Below are 13,467 nucleotides of genomic sequence, written 5' to 3'. Positions count from 1 at the left end.
ATGATGATGATGGTGATGGTGATGATGGTGGTGGGGAGGATACGACTTCATCTTTGTCACACAACTAATAAATATCACAAGTGGGATTGGAAGAGAGCTCCTGCTGGTTCCCAGGCCAGTCCTTTCCACTTCCATGAGTATGTGAAGGTGACCGGTAGGGAAGAAGACTGCCGAGTGAGTGGTGTTGCATGGAGAAGGCTACGCAAGCCCGCCAATGAAGCGTGGTGGAAAGTTTTGGAGTGAGGTTGTGACACAGGAAGGCCTGAGCTTTAGGGATTTCCCTTTGGGCAACTGTGAGAAGATAGATGGCGCGGGAGGGACTGGAGACAGCGAGATCAGTTAAAAAGCTATTAGAACAATCTGGGCAGGAGTCCTGCGGGGCCACGAGGAAAGAGGGGGAGGAAGGAGCCCCGCAGGAGCGTGGAGCCATCAAGCTGCCTCTCAGGAGCCCCTCAGGTACTGCTGTGTCAGAGCAGGAAGAGAGAGGGAGCCTGAGCTCTCCCGGGGACGTCCAGGTCTTCTGGGAGCTTGTCGCACCCAAAATGGTCTGTGGCCTTCCCCTGTTCAGCTCTTTCTCACACTGAAGAACTGTGGGCCGGGAGTCAGGGCCCCTGGGCTGCTCTGTCCCTCCTCATTTGTCTTGGTCTCCAAGTGAGGAAACCAGGATTTAGGGAACTGAAGAGACCTGGGTAGTGAGATGGCATCCAGATCCAGGCCTTCCGGCCCTAGTGCTGGGTAGCCCTGACCCAGTGCGGCCTCCAGGGTCAATCAGACTGGACACAGAGAAGCTAATTAACTTGCCTGAGGTCACACAGCTAGCAAGTAGCTCAGGGGGGATTTGTGGCCTGGATTTTTTGGTCCCAGACTCAATGATCTCTTGGCTAGGAAATGTGCTGTAAGTGTGTGTGTGTGTGTGTGTGTGTGTGTGTGTGTGTGTGTGTGTGTGTCTCTGTCTCTGTCTCTGTGTCTCTGTGTCTCTCTGTGTCTCTGTATGTCTCTCTCTGTCTTTCTCTGTGTGTCTCTGTCTCTGTCTCTCTCTCTCTCTCTCTGTGTCTATATCTCTCTGTCTCTGTGTGTGTGTGTGTGTGTGTGTGTGTCTCTCTGTATTTCTATCTCTCTGTGTGTCTGTGTCTCTGGTTGTCTCTATGTCTCTGTGTGTCTGTGTCTCTCTTTCTGTGTCTGTCTCTCTCACTGTCTCTGTGTATCTCTTTGTGTCTCTCTGTATCTGTTTTTCTCTGTGTCTGTCTCTGTCTCTCTGTCTCTCTGCATCTCTCACATCTCTGGGTCTCTGTGTCTCTCTGTGTCTCTGTATGTCTCTCTCTGTGTCTTTTTCTGTGTGTCTGTCTGTCTCTGTCTCTGTCTCTGTGTATCTCTTTGTGTCTCTCTGTATCTGTTTTTCTCTGTGTCTCTGTCTCTCTCTCTGTCTCTGTGTCTCTCTCCATCTCTCTCTATGTCTCTGTCTCTGCATTTCTCTGCACATCTCTGAGTCTCTGTGTGTCTCTGTGTCTCTCTCCATCTCTCTCTATGTCTCTGTCTCTGCATCTCTCTGCACGTCTCTGAGTCTCTGTGTGTCTCTGTGTGTCTCTGTGTCTCTCTCCATCTCTCTCTATGTCTCTGTCTCTGCATCTCTCTGCACGTCTCTGAGTCTCTGTGTGTCTCTGTATCTCTCTCCATCTCTCTCTATGTCTCTGTCTCTGCATCTCTCTGCACGTCTCTGAGTCTCTGTGTGTCTCTGTGTGTCTCTGTGTGCAGTGGGGCCCCAGGGAGCCGGTCGCGAAGCCCCTCCGGTCTCCAGATGTGCCTCTTAGCTGCTCCCTTCAGACGGCTGTTTGTGCTCGGACTTGCCGACCTTTCATTGTGTGAGGCTCGATGAGATCAAAGCCGGCCTGGCTAAACAGGCCTCTGTTTGTGCAGTGCACCCCCTCTCCCTGCCCCCCAACTCCTGCAATCTCTCAGCACAGTGTTTACCCGGGAGTCCCGGAGCCCGGACGGCCCTTCTCCTCTCCCTGCCCTGCCCTGCCCGAGCGGCTGCGTCAGGGGAAGGCCCGTAGGTAACTCCGAGGCCGCCTCTTCAAAGGCTGGGGGGGGGGGGGGGGGCTGTGGCGGGCGGGCGGCTCACATCAGAGGCCTGGCCATGGGCCAGGGGGCCCCGGAATGAGTGCCAGGCAGTTGGTGCGTGTGAGGGAGGAAGGGGAAGGAGGGCGGGGTGGCCGGGCAGGAGGGGGAGCCGGGCTGGGGGGCGGCTGCGGACAGATGGATGGACAGAGTGCCGTGTGCCCTCGGAGGGTGGGGCGCCGGGCCTTTGTTCTGCCCGCTCCGATGAGGATTGTTTGTTTGCTCAGGGGCTTGGAGATGCCCTCTCCGGGCGGCTGCTGAGCTTTGGCCTGACACCCCGGGGGCCACATGAAGGGCACCGAGGGCCTGTGAGATAGGTCATGTCACCAGGGTCAGATCCATTTTATAAATGGGGCAGCTAAGCTCCAAGGGGTGGGCGACCTCTCCTACCTTAGAATTAGATCCTGGAAACATACTAAATGATGCCCCCCTAACCCCTACTCTCTCCCATGAATGTGGTTCTTCTAAAAGTTTTCAAGGCCCTGCCCTCTGCTCCGAAACTTTCTGCAGCTCCCTGTGGGAGAAACCCAGACTCAAGCTGGCCTTCAAGGCCTCTGGGCGATCTGGAGCCGGCCTGGCTTTCACTCGGCCTACCTGTCCCCACAGCTTCCTAGGGAGCACCCACCATAGCCCCTCATCCCTAAGGCTCCTCAGGGTTTTCACAGGGGCACCTTCCTCACCTGGTTCCCTGGGAAGGAGGTTAATACTAGCCGTTTTATTGAGGGGATTTCAGACTGAGAGTGATGAAGGGACCCTGCCAGGGTCACACGGCTGGTCTGCATTTCAACTAGAACTTGATCACGGGACCCAGGACACGGTCCTGGTCACCCCTAGACTTGGTAGAGCTCTGCTGGCTTGTCCCTCTGGTCCTGAGCTCCCAGGTCAGGGGCTCGCTCTCCACCGCCCTCCCAGACTGGGAGCTCCCAGAGACACAGCGCGGTCCCAGAGAAGGCCTGATGATGGCCAGCGAGCTAGAAACACCCTGCTGCCCCTCCCTGGCCACTCAGCCCCTCTGTCTGTCTCCACAGATGATGTCACCGTGGGGAAAGAAAACCCCGGACCCGAAGGCTCCAATGGTGAACAGGAGGACGCATCCGGCAAACAGTGGGGTAAAAACTCTGATGTGGCGCGTCTTAGCTTCCTGACTGAGTACGAGAACTCGGCCCAAGAGAGAAGTACTGGGTCCCGCTGCTCTGCTCCGATGGGCCCGGGGGGAGGACTGTGCTCAGCTCTGGTTTGGGGAAGGACATCAACCAACTGGAGGGGCCAGGAGGTGAAGGCAGCTGGAGGCCATGTCATATGAGCATCAGCTGAAGAACTGGGAATATTTATCCCAGAGAAGACTTAGGAGGGTCATGATAGCTATCTTTAGCCAAAGGGCAATCTTGCAGAGGGAAGGCTTACTACTTAAGTGGTAGAATGGGAGGAGAGCTAGAAAGGACCCCCTTTCTCTCTGTCTCCCCATTTCTCTTTTTCTGTCTCCTCTTTCCCACTCCTGTCTCTCTGTGTGTCTCTGCCTTTCTCTCATTGAATCTGTCTCTCTGCTTTCCTCTTTCTCTCCTGTTTTTCTTTCTCCTTCCTCTCTTTCTCTTCTGTCTTTTCCTTTTCTCTTGTGTCTGCCTCTGCCTCTGTTTCTTTGTTTTTGTTTCTTTCTGCATCTGTTTCTGTCTGTCTTTGTGTCTCTATGCTTGTGTCTCTGTCTTTCTCTCCCTCCCTCTCTTTCCCTTCTCTGTCTCTTTCTCTCTCCTGTCTTTGTCTCCGTTTTTGTGTGTCTAAATCTCTCAAAATATTTCCCTTATCCATTGGTACATAAAAACCTACAAATCCCTTGGTCCTTTGCTCTCTGTCATCATCACATAGGTCTAAATTAGATTTCAGATTTCTTTGTTTTTATGGGTGAGGAGAGAGATTTAGAGAAGAGGAACATGAATGTAGGTCCTGGGCTGGCTGTAAAGGCTTGGGGTAGGGGTACCATGGGGGATGTCAGGGACACTAAGGACCAAAATACTTGATTTGCACAGACATGTCTTCCTAGGGTTAAGGAGACTTAAGGACTGGGGTAGATTTGGTGACCTAAGATATAGCCATTCGAGAGCTCTGAACTTTGGTGCTGTCTTGATGCCATAATCCAGAACATGAACCCGACTCCAGTTTCAGGCTTCAGAATTTCTGTGGCCCAAGATATAGAACCCAAAGTTTTGTTTTCCCTTTTTTTTTTGGAAATTCATGGTTGATGATAGCTGGACTCTGAGATCTTGGAGTTAGAACTTAGAGCTTTGTGATGAACGTCAAATTTGTTACCATATATCTGCTCAGTATGAATCCAAAGTCTAATTCCTGATCATATTCCTGACTTCTAGAATTATTTCCATTTTTCCCAAGCTGCTTTAGGTCCTGAGCAGGTAGCTGATTATGTTTAGTTCAACACATAAATAGCCCCCAAATCTGGCTGTTTTCTACCATAAACTAATAGAAGAGGAAAGATGGAGCTGGGTTTGTGGTGCTAAGTGGAACATAGAAAAGAATTAAGGAAAGACCTGCACAGGGTAAAGGTCTCAAAGTTGTCTGTATAGATCCTTTTCTCTTTGATCTCTTTGGAATACAGACGTAGTAGTGCCATTGCTAGGTCCCTGAATTGAGATGGTTTTGTAGCCTTTTGGGCATAAATCTAAAGTACTCTCTAGAATGATTGGATCCTTTCACAAGAAATTGGTGTCCTGATTTTTTCCACATCTCCAGCATTTGTCCTTTTCCTTTTCTATCATATAAGCCAATCTGATAGGTGTGAAGTGATACTTCAGAACTGAATTACAGTATTTTGTCTATTCACTAGTGAGTCTTGTTTTATCAACCAGATCATGAGTTTCTCAAACACAGAGTCCTTCCTCTATTTCCTCCATTTTCATCCACTGTCAGGATGATAGATAACTGACTTTTCCAACCCCAGCCAAGCTAACTCTGCCCTCAAGTCACTCATCCTTTTTCTGTCTTTCCAGCCCGACCTCGATTCACACAGCCCTCCAAAATGCGGCGGAGGGTGATCGCCCGGCCCGTGGGCAGCTCTGTACGTCTCAAGTGTGTGGCCAGCGGCCACCCCCGACCAGACATCATGTGGCTGAAGGATGACAAGACCTTGACACCTCAGGAAGTTGGTGAGAACAAGAAAAAGAAGTGGACACTCAACCTGAAGAACCTGAAGCCCGAGGACAGTGGAAAATACACGTGCCGGGTCTTTAACCGTGCTGGCGAGATCAACGCCACCTACAAAGTGGAAGTTATCCGTGAGTGTCAGATCGTCCCTACCCTTTGCCCCAATTCAAATCTGAGCTATAGAACCAAGGGCTAGAATGGATCCTTTGGGATCAATTGGGTTACCAGCTAATCCTCTTCTCATTCTCTGATCCACTGTACCTCAAATTCAAAATCCCCCACGGTCATTGTCCCTTTGTTGTTTTCTAAAAAATATTTTATTTTTTCTACTACATATTACATATAAAAACAACATTTCTTTTTTTATTAAAGCTTTTTATTTTCAAAGCATATGCATGGATAATTTTTCAATATTAACTCTTGTGTTCCAAATTTTTCCCTCCTTCCACCCTCTCCCCTAGATGGTAAATAATCCAATATATGTTAAACATGTTAAAATATATGTTAAATGCAATATATGTAAACATATTTATACGTTTATCTTGCTGCACAAGAAAAATCAGATCAAAAAAGAAAAATGAGAAAAAATAAAATTCAAGCAAACAACAACAAAAAGAATGCTATGTTGTATTCCACACTCAGTTCCCATAGTCCTCCCTCTGGGTATAAATGGCTCTCTTCATCACAAGATCATTGAACTGGCCTAAATCATCTCATTGACAAACATATAAATAAATACTAATATTTACTTTAAAAAAAATTTGAGTTCCAAATTCTCTCCCTCCCTCCATCCTTACCCCACTCATTAAGAAGACAAGCAATTTGTTAGCACTACTGTCTTTCTACCCAGGTTACTTATACCTTCGGAATCTAATACTTAATGTGCAACAAGAAAATGGGATTTACACACATATATTGTATCTGGGTTATACTGTAACACATGTAAAATGTATGGGATTGCCTGTCATCGGGGGGGAGGGAGTGGAAGGAGGGGAGGATAATTTGGAAAAATGAATACAAGGGATAATATTATAAAAAAATTACTCATGCATATATACTGTCAAAAAATTTATAAAATAAAAAAAAAAAGAAGACAAGCAATTTGATGTAGGTTATACAGGTGTGGTCATGTAAAACACATTTCCATATTAGTCATAATATAAAAGAAAACACAGACCAAAAAAAAAAATCTATAAAAAAATGAAGTTAAAAAAGTATGCTTTGATCTGCATTCAGACTCTGTCAGTTCTTTCTCTGGAGGCAGATAGCATTTTTCATCATAAATCCTTCAGAATTATCTTGGATCTTTGTATCGCTGAGAATATCTGAGTCACTCTCAGTTGATCATTATACAGCATTGCTGTTACTGTGTACAACGTTCTCCTGCTTCTTCCTGTACTCTGTATCAGTTCATGTTAAGTCTTTCCAGGTTTTTCTGAAAGCATCTTGCTTATTTCTTGTGGCCCAAGAGTATTCCATCACAACCATATTCTACAACTTGTTCAGCCATTTTCCAATTGATAGAAATCCCCTCGATTTTCAATTCTTTGCTACCACAAAAAGAGGTGCTATAAATACTTTGTCTGTATAGATCCTTTTCTCTTTTCTTTGATCTCTTTGGGATATAGACCTGGTAGTGCCATTGCTAGGTCACTGAATTTGGACAGTTTTATAGTCTTTTGGGCATAAATCTAACATATTCTCTAGAATGATTGGATCATTTCACAAGAAAGTAGTGTCCTAATTTTTTTCCACATCTCCAGCATTTGTCCTTTTCCTTTTCTGTCATACTAGCCAATCTGACAGGGGTGAGGTGATACTTCAGAATTGATTTATAGTATTTGGTCTATTTACTAGTGGTGAAGAGCACATTTTTTCCCATATGCTTATAGATAGCTTTGATTTCTTCACAAAACTATCAGAAGGTTTTTTTGTTTGTTTTGTTTTGTTTTCTTAAACACCAGAAGGATGAGGCATGTCAATTGTAAAAATTCACTTGGTCCTTTAAGATATTCTTATATTCTGGTTTTCTTTTTAGTACCTGCCATGGTCAATGCTTTTTTTTTTTTTTTTTTTTTTTTTTTTTTTTTTTTTTTATTCCTGAGGCAACTGGAATTAAGTGACTTGCCCTGAGTCACACGCTAGGAATTATTAAGTGTCTGAGGCCCATTTGAACTTGGATCCTTCTGAGTTCAGGGGTCGGTGCTCTATCCACTATACCATCTAGCTGCCCCTTTACAGTGAGAGAGCTGCAATTTAGGTAAGACCCACTTCTGACCCTCTTGCTTTGATAAGAAGGCAGAATAGAAATTATTTAGCCTGGAAAAAAACAGATAAGGAAGGGCTACAGTAGGATTCCATTTGGCCTCAATTAAGAAATTGCCTCCTCGATCGAATGTAAACTCCTTGAAGGGAAGGAATGTTTTATTTTTGTCTTTCTCCTGTACCAACCTGCCTGGCATTTTATAAGTACTTGTGTGAACGAATGAATGAGTCACTCCACAGGGATTTATGAAGTAATGATTATGGGCCAGGCAGTGCTGGTGACCAGGATACAAAATCAAGAAGGAAACAACTCCTCCCTGCCCTCAGAGGGCTTACATTCTTAACAGCATCACCAGAAAGAAAATCATAAATTTTTTTTCCCCCTCTGAGGCTGGGGTTCAGTGACTTGCCCAGGGTCACACAGCTAGGAAGTGTTAAGTGTCTGAGATCAGATTTGAACTCAGCTCCTCCTGAATTCAGGGCTGGTGCTCTATCCATTGAGCCACCCAGCAGCCCCGAAAATCATTGATTTAAAATTTTTTTTTTATATTTTTTTCTGCCAGAGAATTAAAAAAAAATTTTTTTTTTGAATTTTTAATTGAAGTCACTGATTCTTTTCCCTAGGCCAGAAGCCTGGGATAGAGAACACTTCTGAGTTTTGCAGATACTTTCCAGCCACTTCTCTAAGTAAAAATTACGATATTGGCTGTGTCCAAAACTGCCTTTCTTATTATGCATCTGGAATATGTCACCCACCTCTCTGCCAAGAGCAGACGGCATGCTTTATCATCAGCCCCGATAGCCATGATGCAGATCAAAGTTCTTAGGTCTTTCCAAGTTTTGCTTTAATGTTGATGTTATTGTGTGAGTGATTCTCTTGGTTCTGCTCCCTTCACTTTGCGTTCGTTCATAAGAGACTTTCCACATTTCTCTAAAACCTTCCGCTTGCTACGGTGCCAGCGGTTTTTTCTCACATCTCTCTGCCATAATTTGTCTGACCTCCTCTTCCCCTACTCTCCCACTCTCCTTGCAGAAGGAGAATCCCCAGCCCCGACCGTGATGAAGCTTATTTTGTGTTTTACTTTGTTTCATGCGCTGCCATGACCAGAGTCCACTGTGTGGTGGCCATCTGCCTGGCCCTGTGCCGCTTTGTACTGAGTAATCTGTCAGTCAGCACATCGTCTCCTGCCAGGACTCAAAGGAACATTGAACTTGGATTCTTATGATCTGCGTTTGAATGTCAACTTGACCACTTGCTTGCCTGAATAACCCTGGGCCAGTCACTTTATGTCTGAAGGAGTAGAATGGATGACCTCAAAGGGCTCCCAGCTCCTGACTTCTCCCAAAATTCAGTTTTCAGTTCCCCATCCTCCAGGTCCCCCCGGGTAAAGGGGGAGACAACATGCAAACAGATACATACAAAGTAAGCTGTATACAGGCTGACAGGAAATAATGTAGAGAAGGGAGGCACTGGAATTAAGAGGGATTGGGAAAGACCCCCAGTAGGACGTGGGGTTTTAGTTGGGACTTAAAGGAAGCCAGAGAGGTCAGCTGTCAGAGTGAGGAGGGAGAGCCTCCAGGTATAGAGGACAGCCAGAGAGCAAGACCACCCTGGAAGGCTTTCCAGTGCAATAGGAGCTTCCACGGCTTATCTTCTTCTGCTGGCAAAGCAGAACAAGGGTCAAGGTCAAGAGCAAGGGTCAGAGAAACAGGGGTCATCTCCTTACTACTAGAGCAGGACTTTTGTGAAGTGAGAGACAGCAGACAGAGAGAAAAAGAGAGAGAGACAAAAAGAGAAAAAGGGAAAAGAGAGATACAGAGAGAGAGGAGACAGAACGAGAGAGATATGGAGAGAAAGAGATAGAGAGTAAGAGAGAGACAGAAGGGAGGGGAGAGAGAGACAGACAGAGAGAGGAAGAGACACAGAGAGAGACACACACAAAGAGAGAGACACAGACACAGGCAGGCAAGTAGAAGTAGATTTAGAGCCAGCCTTATAATCAAAAGATCTGGATTCAAGAACTGTCTCTGACACATATTATAACTAGGAGACTAATTTTCTTGCTCTCTTAATGCTTTGGTCCACTTACATCCACAATACATCACAAAGTAGGCTTCCATTTGCATTTGGTTGAGTTTTCTCACCAGGATTTCTCTCCATTAGAGAAATCATGGATTTGGCCTTTCCTTATCTCCCCCTTCCCAGTCATATAACACTATGCAATATGACTTTGTTTATTAATTTTTTAACATTCTAAACTTAAAAATACCAAATAAAATGAGCTTTTTAATATATAAAGTAGAAGACAAAAAGAAGATTGTACATGAAATCACATCTCTTTCATAAATGTGCTTGCTTTTCCACTTTTTAGTTGTTAAAAATTGTTTTTAGTAATAAAAAAATCTATTTTCTCTTACTTCCCCAACTCCCATAAAAAAGCAAACGTCTTGTAATAACTATGCAGAGTCAAGCAAAACATTCTCACATTCATGCCCCCAAATATCTACGGCTCATTCTGCACCCTACGTTCCAGCTCCTCTCAGCCACACGGTGAGAGTTTGCTTCAGCTTGGATGGCCGTTGTGTTGACGAAAGTTCTTACATTTTCAGAATGTTGTTAATTTTTGCCACGTTATTTTTGCTCTGGTTCTGTTCCCTCCACTCTGCATCAGCTCATGCAAGTTCTTCTGAAATCATTTTTGACCGCGCAGTAGTTTCCCATCACATTCACATATGACGTTTGTTCAGCCGTTCCCCGTAGAATGCCCTCCTCCTTGGTTTCCAGTTCTTTGCCACCATAAGAACTGCAGCTAGAAATATTTCCGTATTTTTCCGTATATTTTCTGTAAATATTCCCAGGCCTTTTCTTGGTTGGGGATTCTTGCGGGGACCCGAGGGCGGTGGGGGGGGCGAGGAGGAGAAGGGACATTGACAGAGGGTTTGTTGCCCCATTTCAGAGCGGACCCGCTCCAAGCCCATCTTGACGGGCACCCACCCCGTGAACACCACCGTGGACTTCGGCGGGACGACGTCCTTTCAGTGCAAGGTGCGCAGCGACGTGAAGCCCGTGATTCAGTGGCTCAAGCGGGTCGAATACGGCACAGAGAGCAAGTACAACTCCACCATCGACGTGGGCGGCCAGAAGTTTGTCGTTCTCCCCACTGGCGACGTGTGGTCCCGGCCCGACGGCTCCTACCTCAATAAACTCATGATCACCCGCGCCCGGCAGGAGGACGCGGGCATGTACATCTGCCTGGGAGCCAACACGATGGGCTACAGCTTCCGAAGTGCCTTCCTCACAGTGCTGCCAGGTGAGGTGCCAGAACTCTGGGCTCGCCTGCCCTGCCCGGCTCCCTAGATCGGGCCCTTGCCCTTTCCAGGGTCTCCTCCCCTAGAGTTTCCATGACTCCAGTGTGCTTTCCCAAGCTCCCCCTTTACACCCTGCCTCTGACAGCCCCCAGCTCCCTCTTTGGTATTTCACAGTGGGGGGCTGTGAATAATAGAAATCCCAAGAGATCGTATGCTGGGAGGCATCTGAGACAGCGTGGCATGGAGCCAAATGCACCAGACTGGCCATTTAATATTACACGTTTCCTTTCTGGGGTCTCAGTTTCCTCACCTATAAAATGCAAGTTTGGACTAGATAGCCTCTAAGAGCTTTCTATAATCCTTAGATCAGTTTGTGATTCTGAGGCTCAGTGGTATGATCTTCCCCCAAACCCAACTGGAGCCCCTTCAATGCCTTTTTACCTGGGGGAGGGCCTCAAAATTCCTCGAGGTCTAGGACTTTCATGTCCCCTTGAACTCCATTAATATACCTAGTTGCCTGCCTTTTTGTGGTGACTTTTTTTTTAAATCCTTTTTGTACCTCTCTCTGTCTCTGTCTTCCCCATATGTGTCTTCCACTTTCCCACTGTCTTGTTCCATTCCTCTGTCCTCATTTTGTCTCTGGGTCTCCCTCTTAACTGACTCTCCTCTATCCTTATCTTTCCTTAAAATTTCTCTTTGTGTTCTTTTTGCCTCCTTCCTCCTTCCCCGCTGTCTCCACTTTTCTATCTCCATTTTCCACGTCTTCTCCTTTTTGTCTCCTTCCTCTTTCCCCTCTGTCTCTATCTTTCTGTCCATCTCCACCTCTCTTTCTTTGTCCCTTTCCACGTCTCTGTTTTGGTGTCTCCCGTTACAGACCCCAAGCCCCCCAGTGGCCCAGCGGCTCCCTCGTCCACCAGCAGCCTGCCTTGGCCAGTGGTGATTGGCATCCCAGCGGGCGCCGTCTTCATCTTGGGCACCGTGTTGCTGTGGCTGTGTCAGACCAAGAAGAAGCCGTGCTCCCCGCCCCCGGCGGCTCCAGGGCACCGGCCAGCTCCTCGGGACCGAGCCGGCCTGGCCGCCATGCCTGACAAGGACTGCCTGACCTCAGGACACTATGAGGATTACGGGGTGGGCGGTCAGCCGCAGCTGCCCCCACCAGCACAGCAGCATCTGCTGGGCCAGGGCCCAGGACCCGCCACCAAGCTGTACCCTAAGCTCTATACAGACATCCACACCCATACGCACACCCACTCCCACTCCCATGTGGAGGGCAAGGTTCACCAGCACATACATTACCAGTGCTAGGTGGTGGTGGCCAAGGTAGTGGGTTTCAATAGCCCGGCTCTACGTAGCGGCAGGGAGGCGAGCAAGGCCCCTTTGTGGGGGCACCCCTGCCGGGACCCATACAGACCCTTCGTGGGGCAGGAGGTGTGGAGAGAAGAGCCACCGAGCTGTGGAGGGATGCCGAGGGAGCTCCAGGAGATGGATGTGGACAGACTGATGCAGATGCAACTTCTAAGACAGAGATCTAGAGGGACTCACAGAGCTACAGAAACAGACATACCCAGCCTCAGAAAGAGAGAATCTATATAAAGAGTTCTATTTTTTTTGTGACATTGCAGTGAATCTATAGTGATGGAATAATGAAGGAATCATCTTACCCCCCGCCCCGTCTTGCTCCAAGGCAATTATCCTTGATTGATGCTTTATTCACCTCTGCCCCATCCCAGACCCCTCTCCCCTCACCCCTGACATGGTGGGTGCTCTGTCAGAGGGTTCTTGGCTTTAAAGAAACAAAAGATGCCCCGTGTCCCTTTGTCCCCACCTTGTTCTGTGCCCAAAGCTGTAGAGACACAAGGAAGGGGTTTGGTCCCCTGCATGGAGCAATGTGCCCTGCCCGTGACAGCAGAGGAGAGCTACCTCCGGCCTCGGAGCCCGGGGTGGGGTGGGGTGGGTCCTGGGAGGTGGGACCCTCTGCTAACCCCCAATGTGGCACCATCATCCATTGGGATCTCCAGACCTCCCCTGCCCCTTTCCCCCATAATCCCCTTTGCTATTTATATTTAAGAAATTAAAAAAATAATAATAATATTAATAATAATAATAATAAAAAGGAGAGCCTTCCTGAGAAAGGGCCGTGGCCTCCCAGGGTCAGCAGTGCATCCCTTGGTGAATGGCTATCCATCCTAGAGATTGCGCCAGCTGATGACCGTACCCCAAGAAGGGTAACCCTGGGCTGCCCATCGAGAGCCAAGGCCGAGCCATTGAAAAAGATGCTGGGGCCTGTTTGCCCACCTCTTCTCCCTAAGCTGGAGCTGGGCGTTAATGCAAAGGAAACCTCCTGTTCAGCCTGGAGAGTATCTAAGCAGGGGCCATGTATGTTTAATTTATTTTGTTTAACGTGGTCAAAGTTCATGCTTTTCCTACAATCAAGTTTTTCTCACTGGCCATCTGCCAGGCTAAAAAGGCAGGCCTATTTGGGGGTCCGCCACTCCTGGAGCCCAGGGTCGCTGTCACCTGGGAGCGAGTGTGGAACCAGCCTGTGGGTTCACCCCCTCTGACCCCTGGGAAATGACAGGGGAAGTAAGCTCCAGGCCAGGACTGAGGATCTGAATCTGGCCAAAGGTT

At 47.6% G+C, this 13,467-nt stretch overlaps 1 protein-coding gene across 1 annotated transcript in view; it reads left to right on the top strand.

The window, feature by feature from the left end:
• FGFRL1 (fibroblast growth factor receptor like 1) overlaps positions 1–12,910 on the top strand; it is a 129,303-nt gene extending 116,393 nt beyond the window's left edge. The window contains exons 4-7 of the mRNA XM_074276865.1: positions 3,144–3,224; positions 5,112–5,396; positions 10,488–10,841; positions 11,714–12,910. Of these exons, the coding sequence (XP_074132966.1) occupies positions 3,144–3,224; positions 5,112–5,396; positions 10,488–10,841; positions 11,714–12,144 (1,151 nt within the window). The 3' untranslated portion in view covers positions 12,145–12,910. The remainder of the gene's footprint in view (positions 1–3,143; positions 3,225–5,111; positions 5,397–10,487; positions 10,842–11,713) is intronic.
• Positions 12,911–13,467: the final 557 nt, after the last annotated feature.

This window comes from Sminthopsis crassicaudata, chromosome 6 (assembly GCF_048593235.1).
Source record: "Sminthopsis crassicaudata isolate SCR6 chromosome 6, ASM4859323v1, whole genome shotgun sequence".
Lineage (NCBI taxonomy): Eukaryota > Metazoa > Chordata > Mammalia > Dasyuromorphia > Dasyuridae > Sminthopsis > Sminthopsis crassicaudata.
The sequence above is the reverse complement of the archived record's forward strand: the minus strand, read 5'-3'. Positions and strand labels throughout refer to the sequence as shown.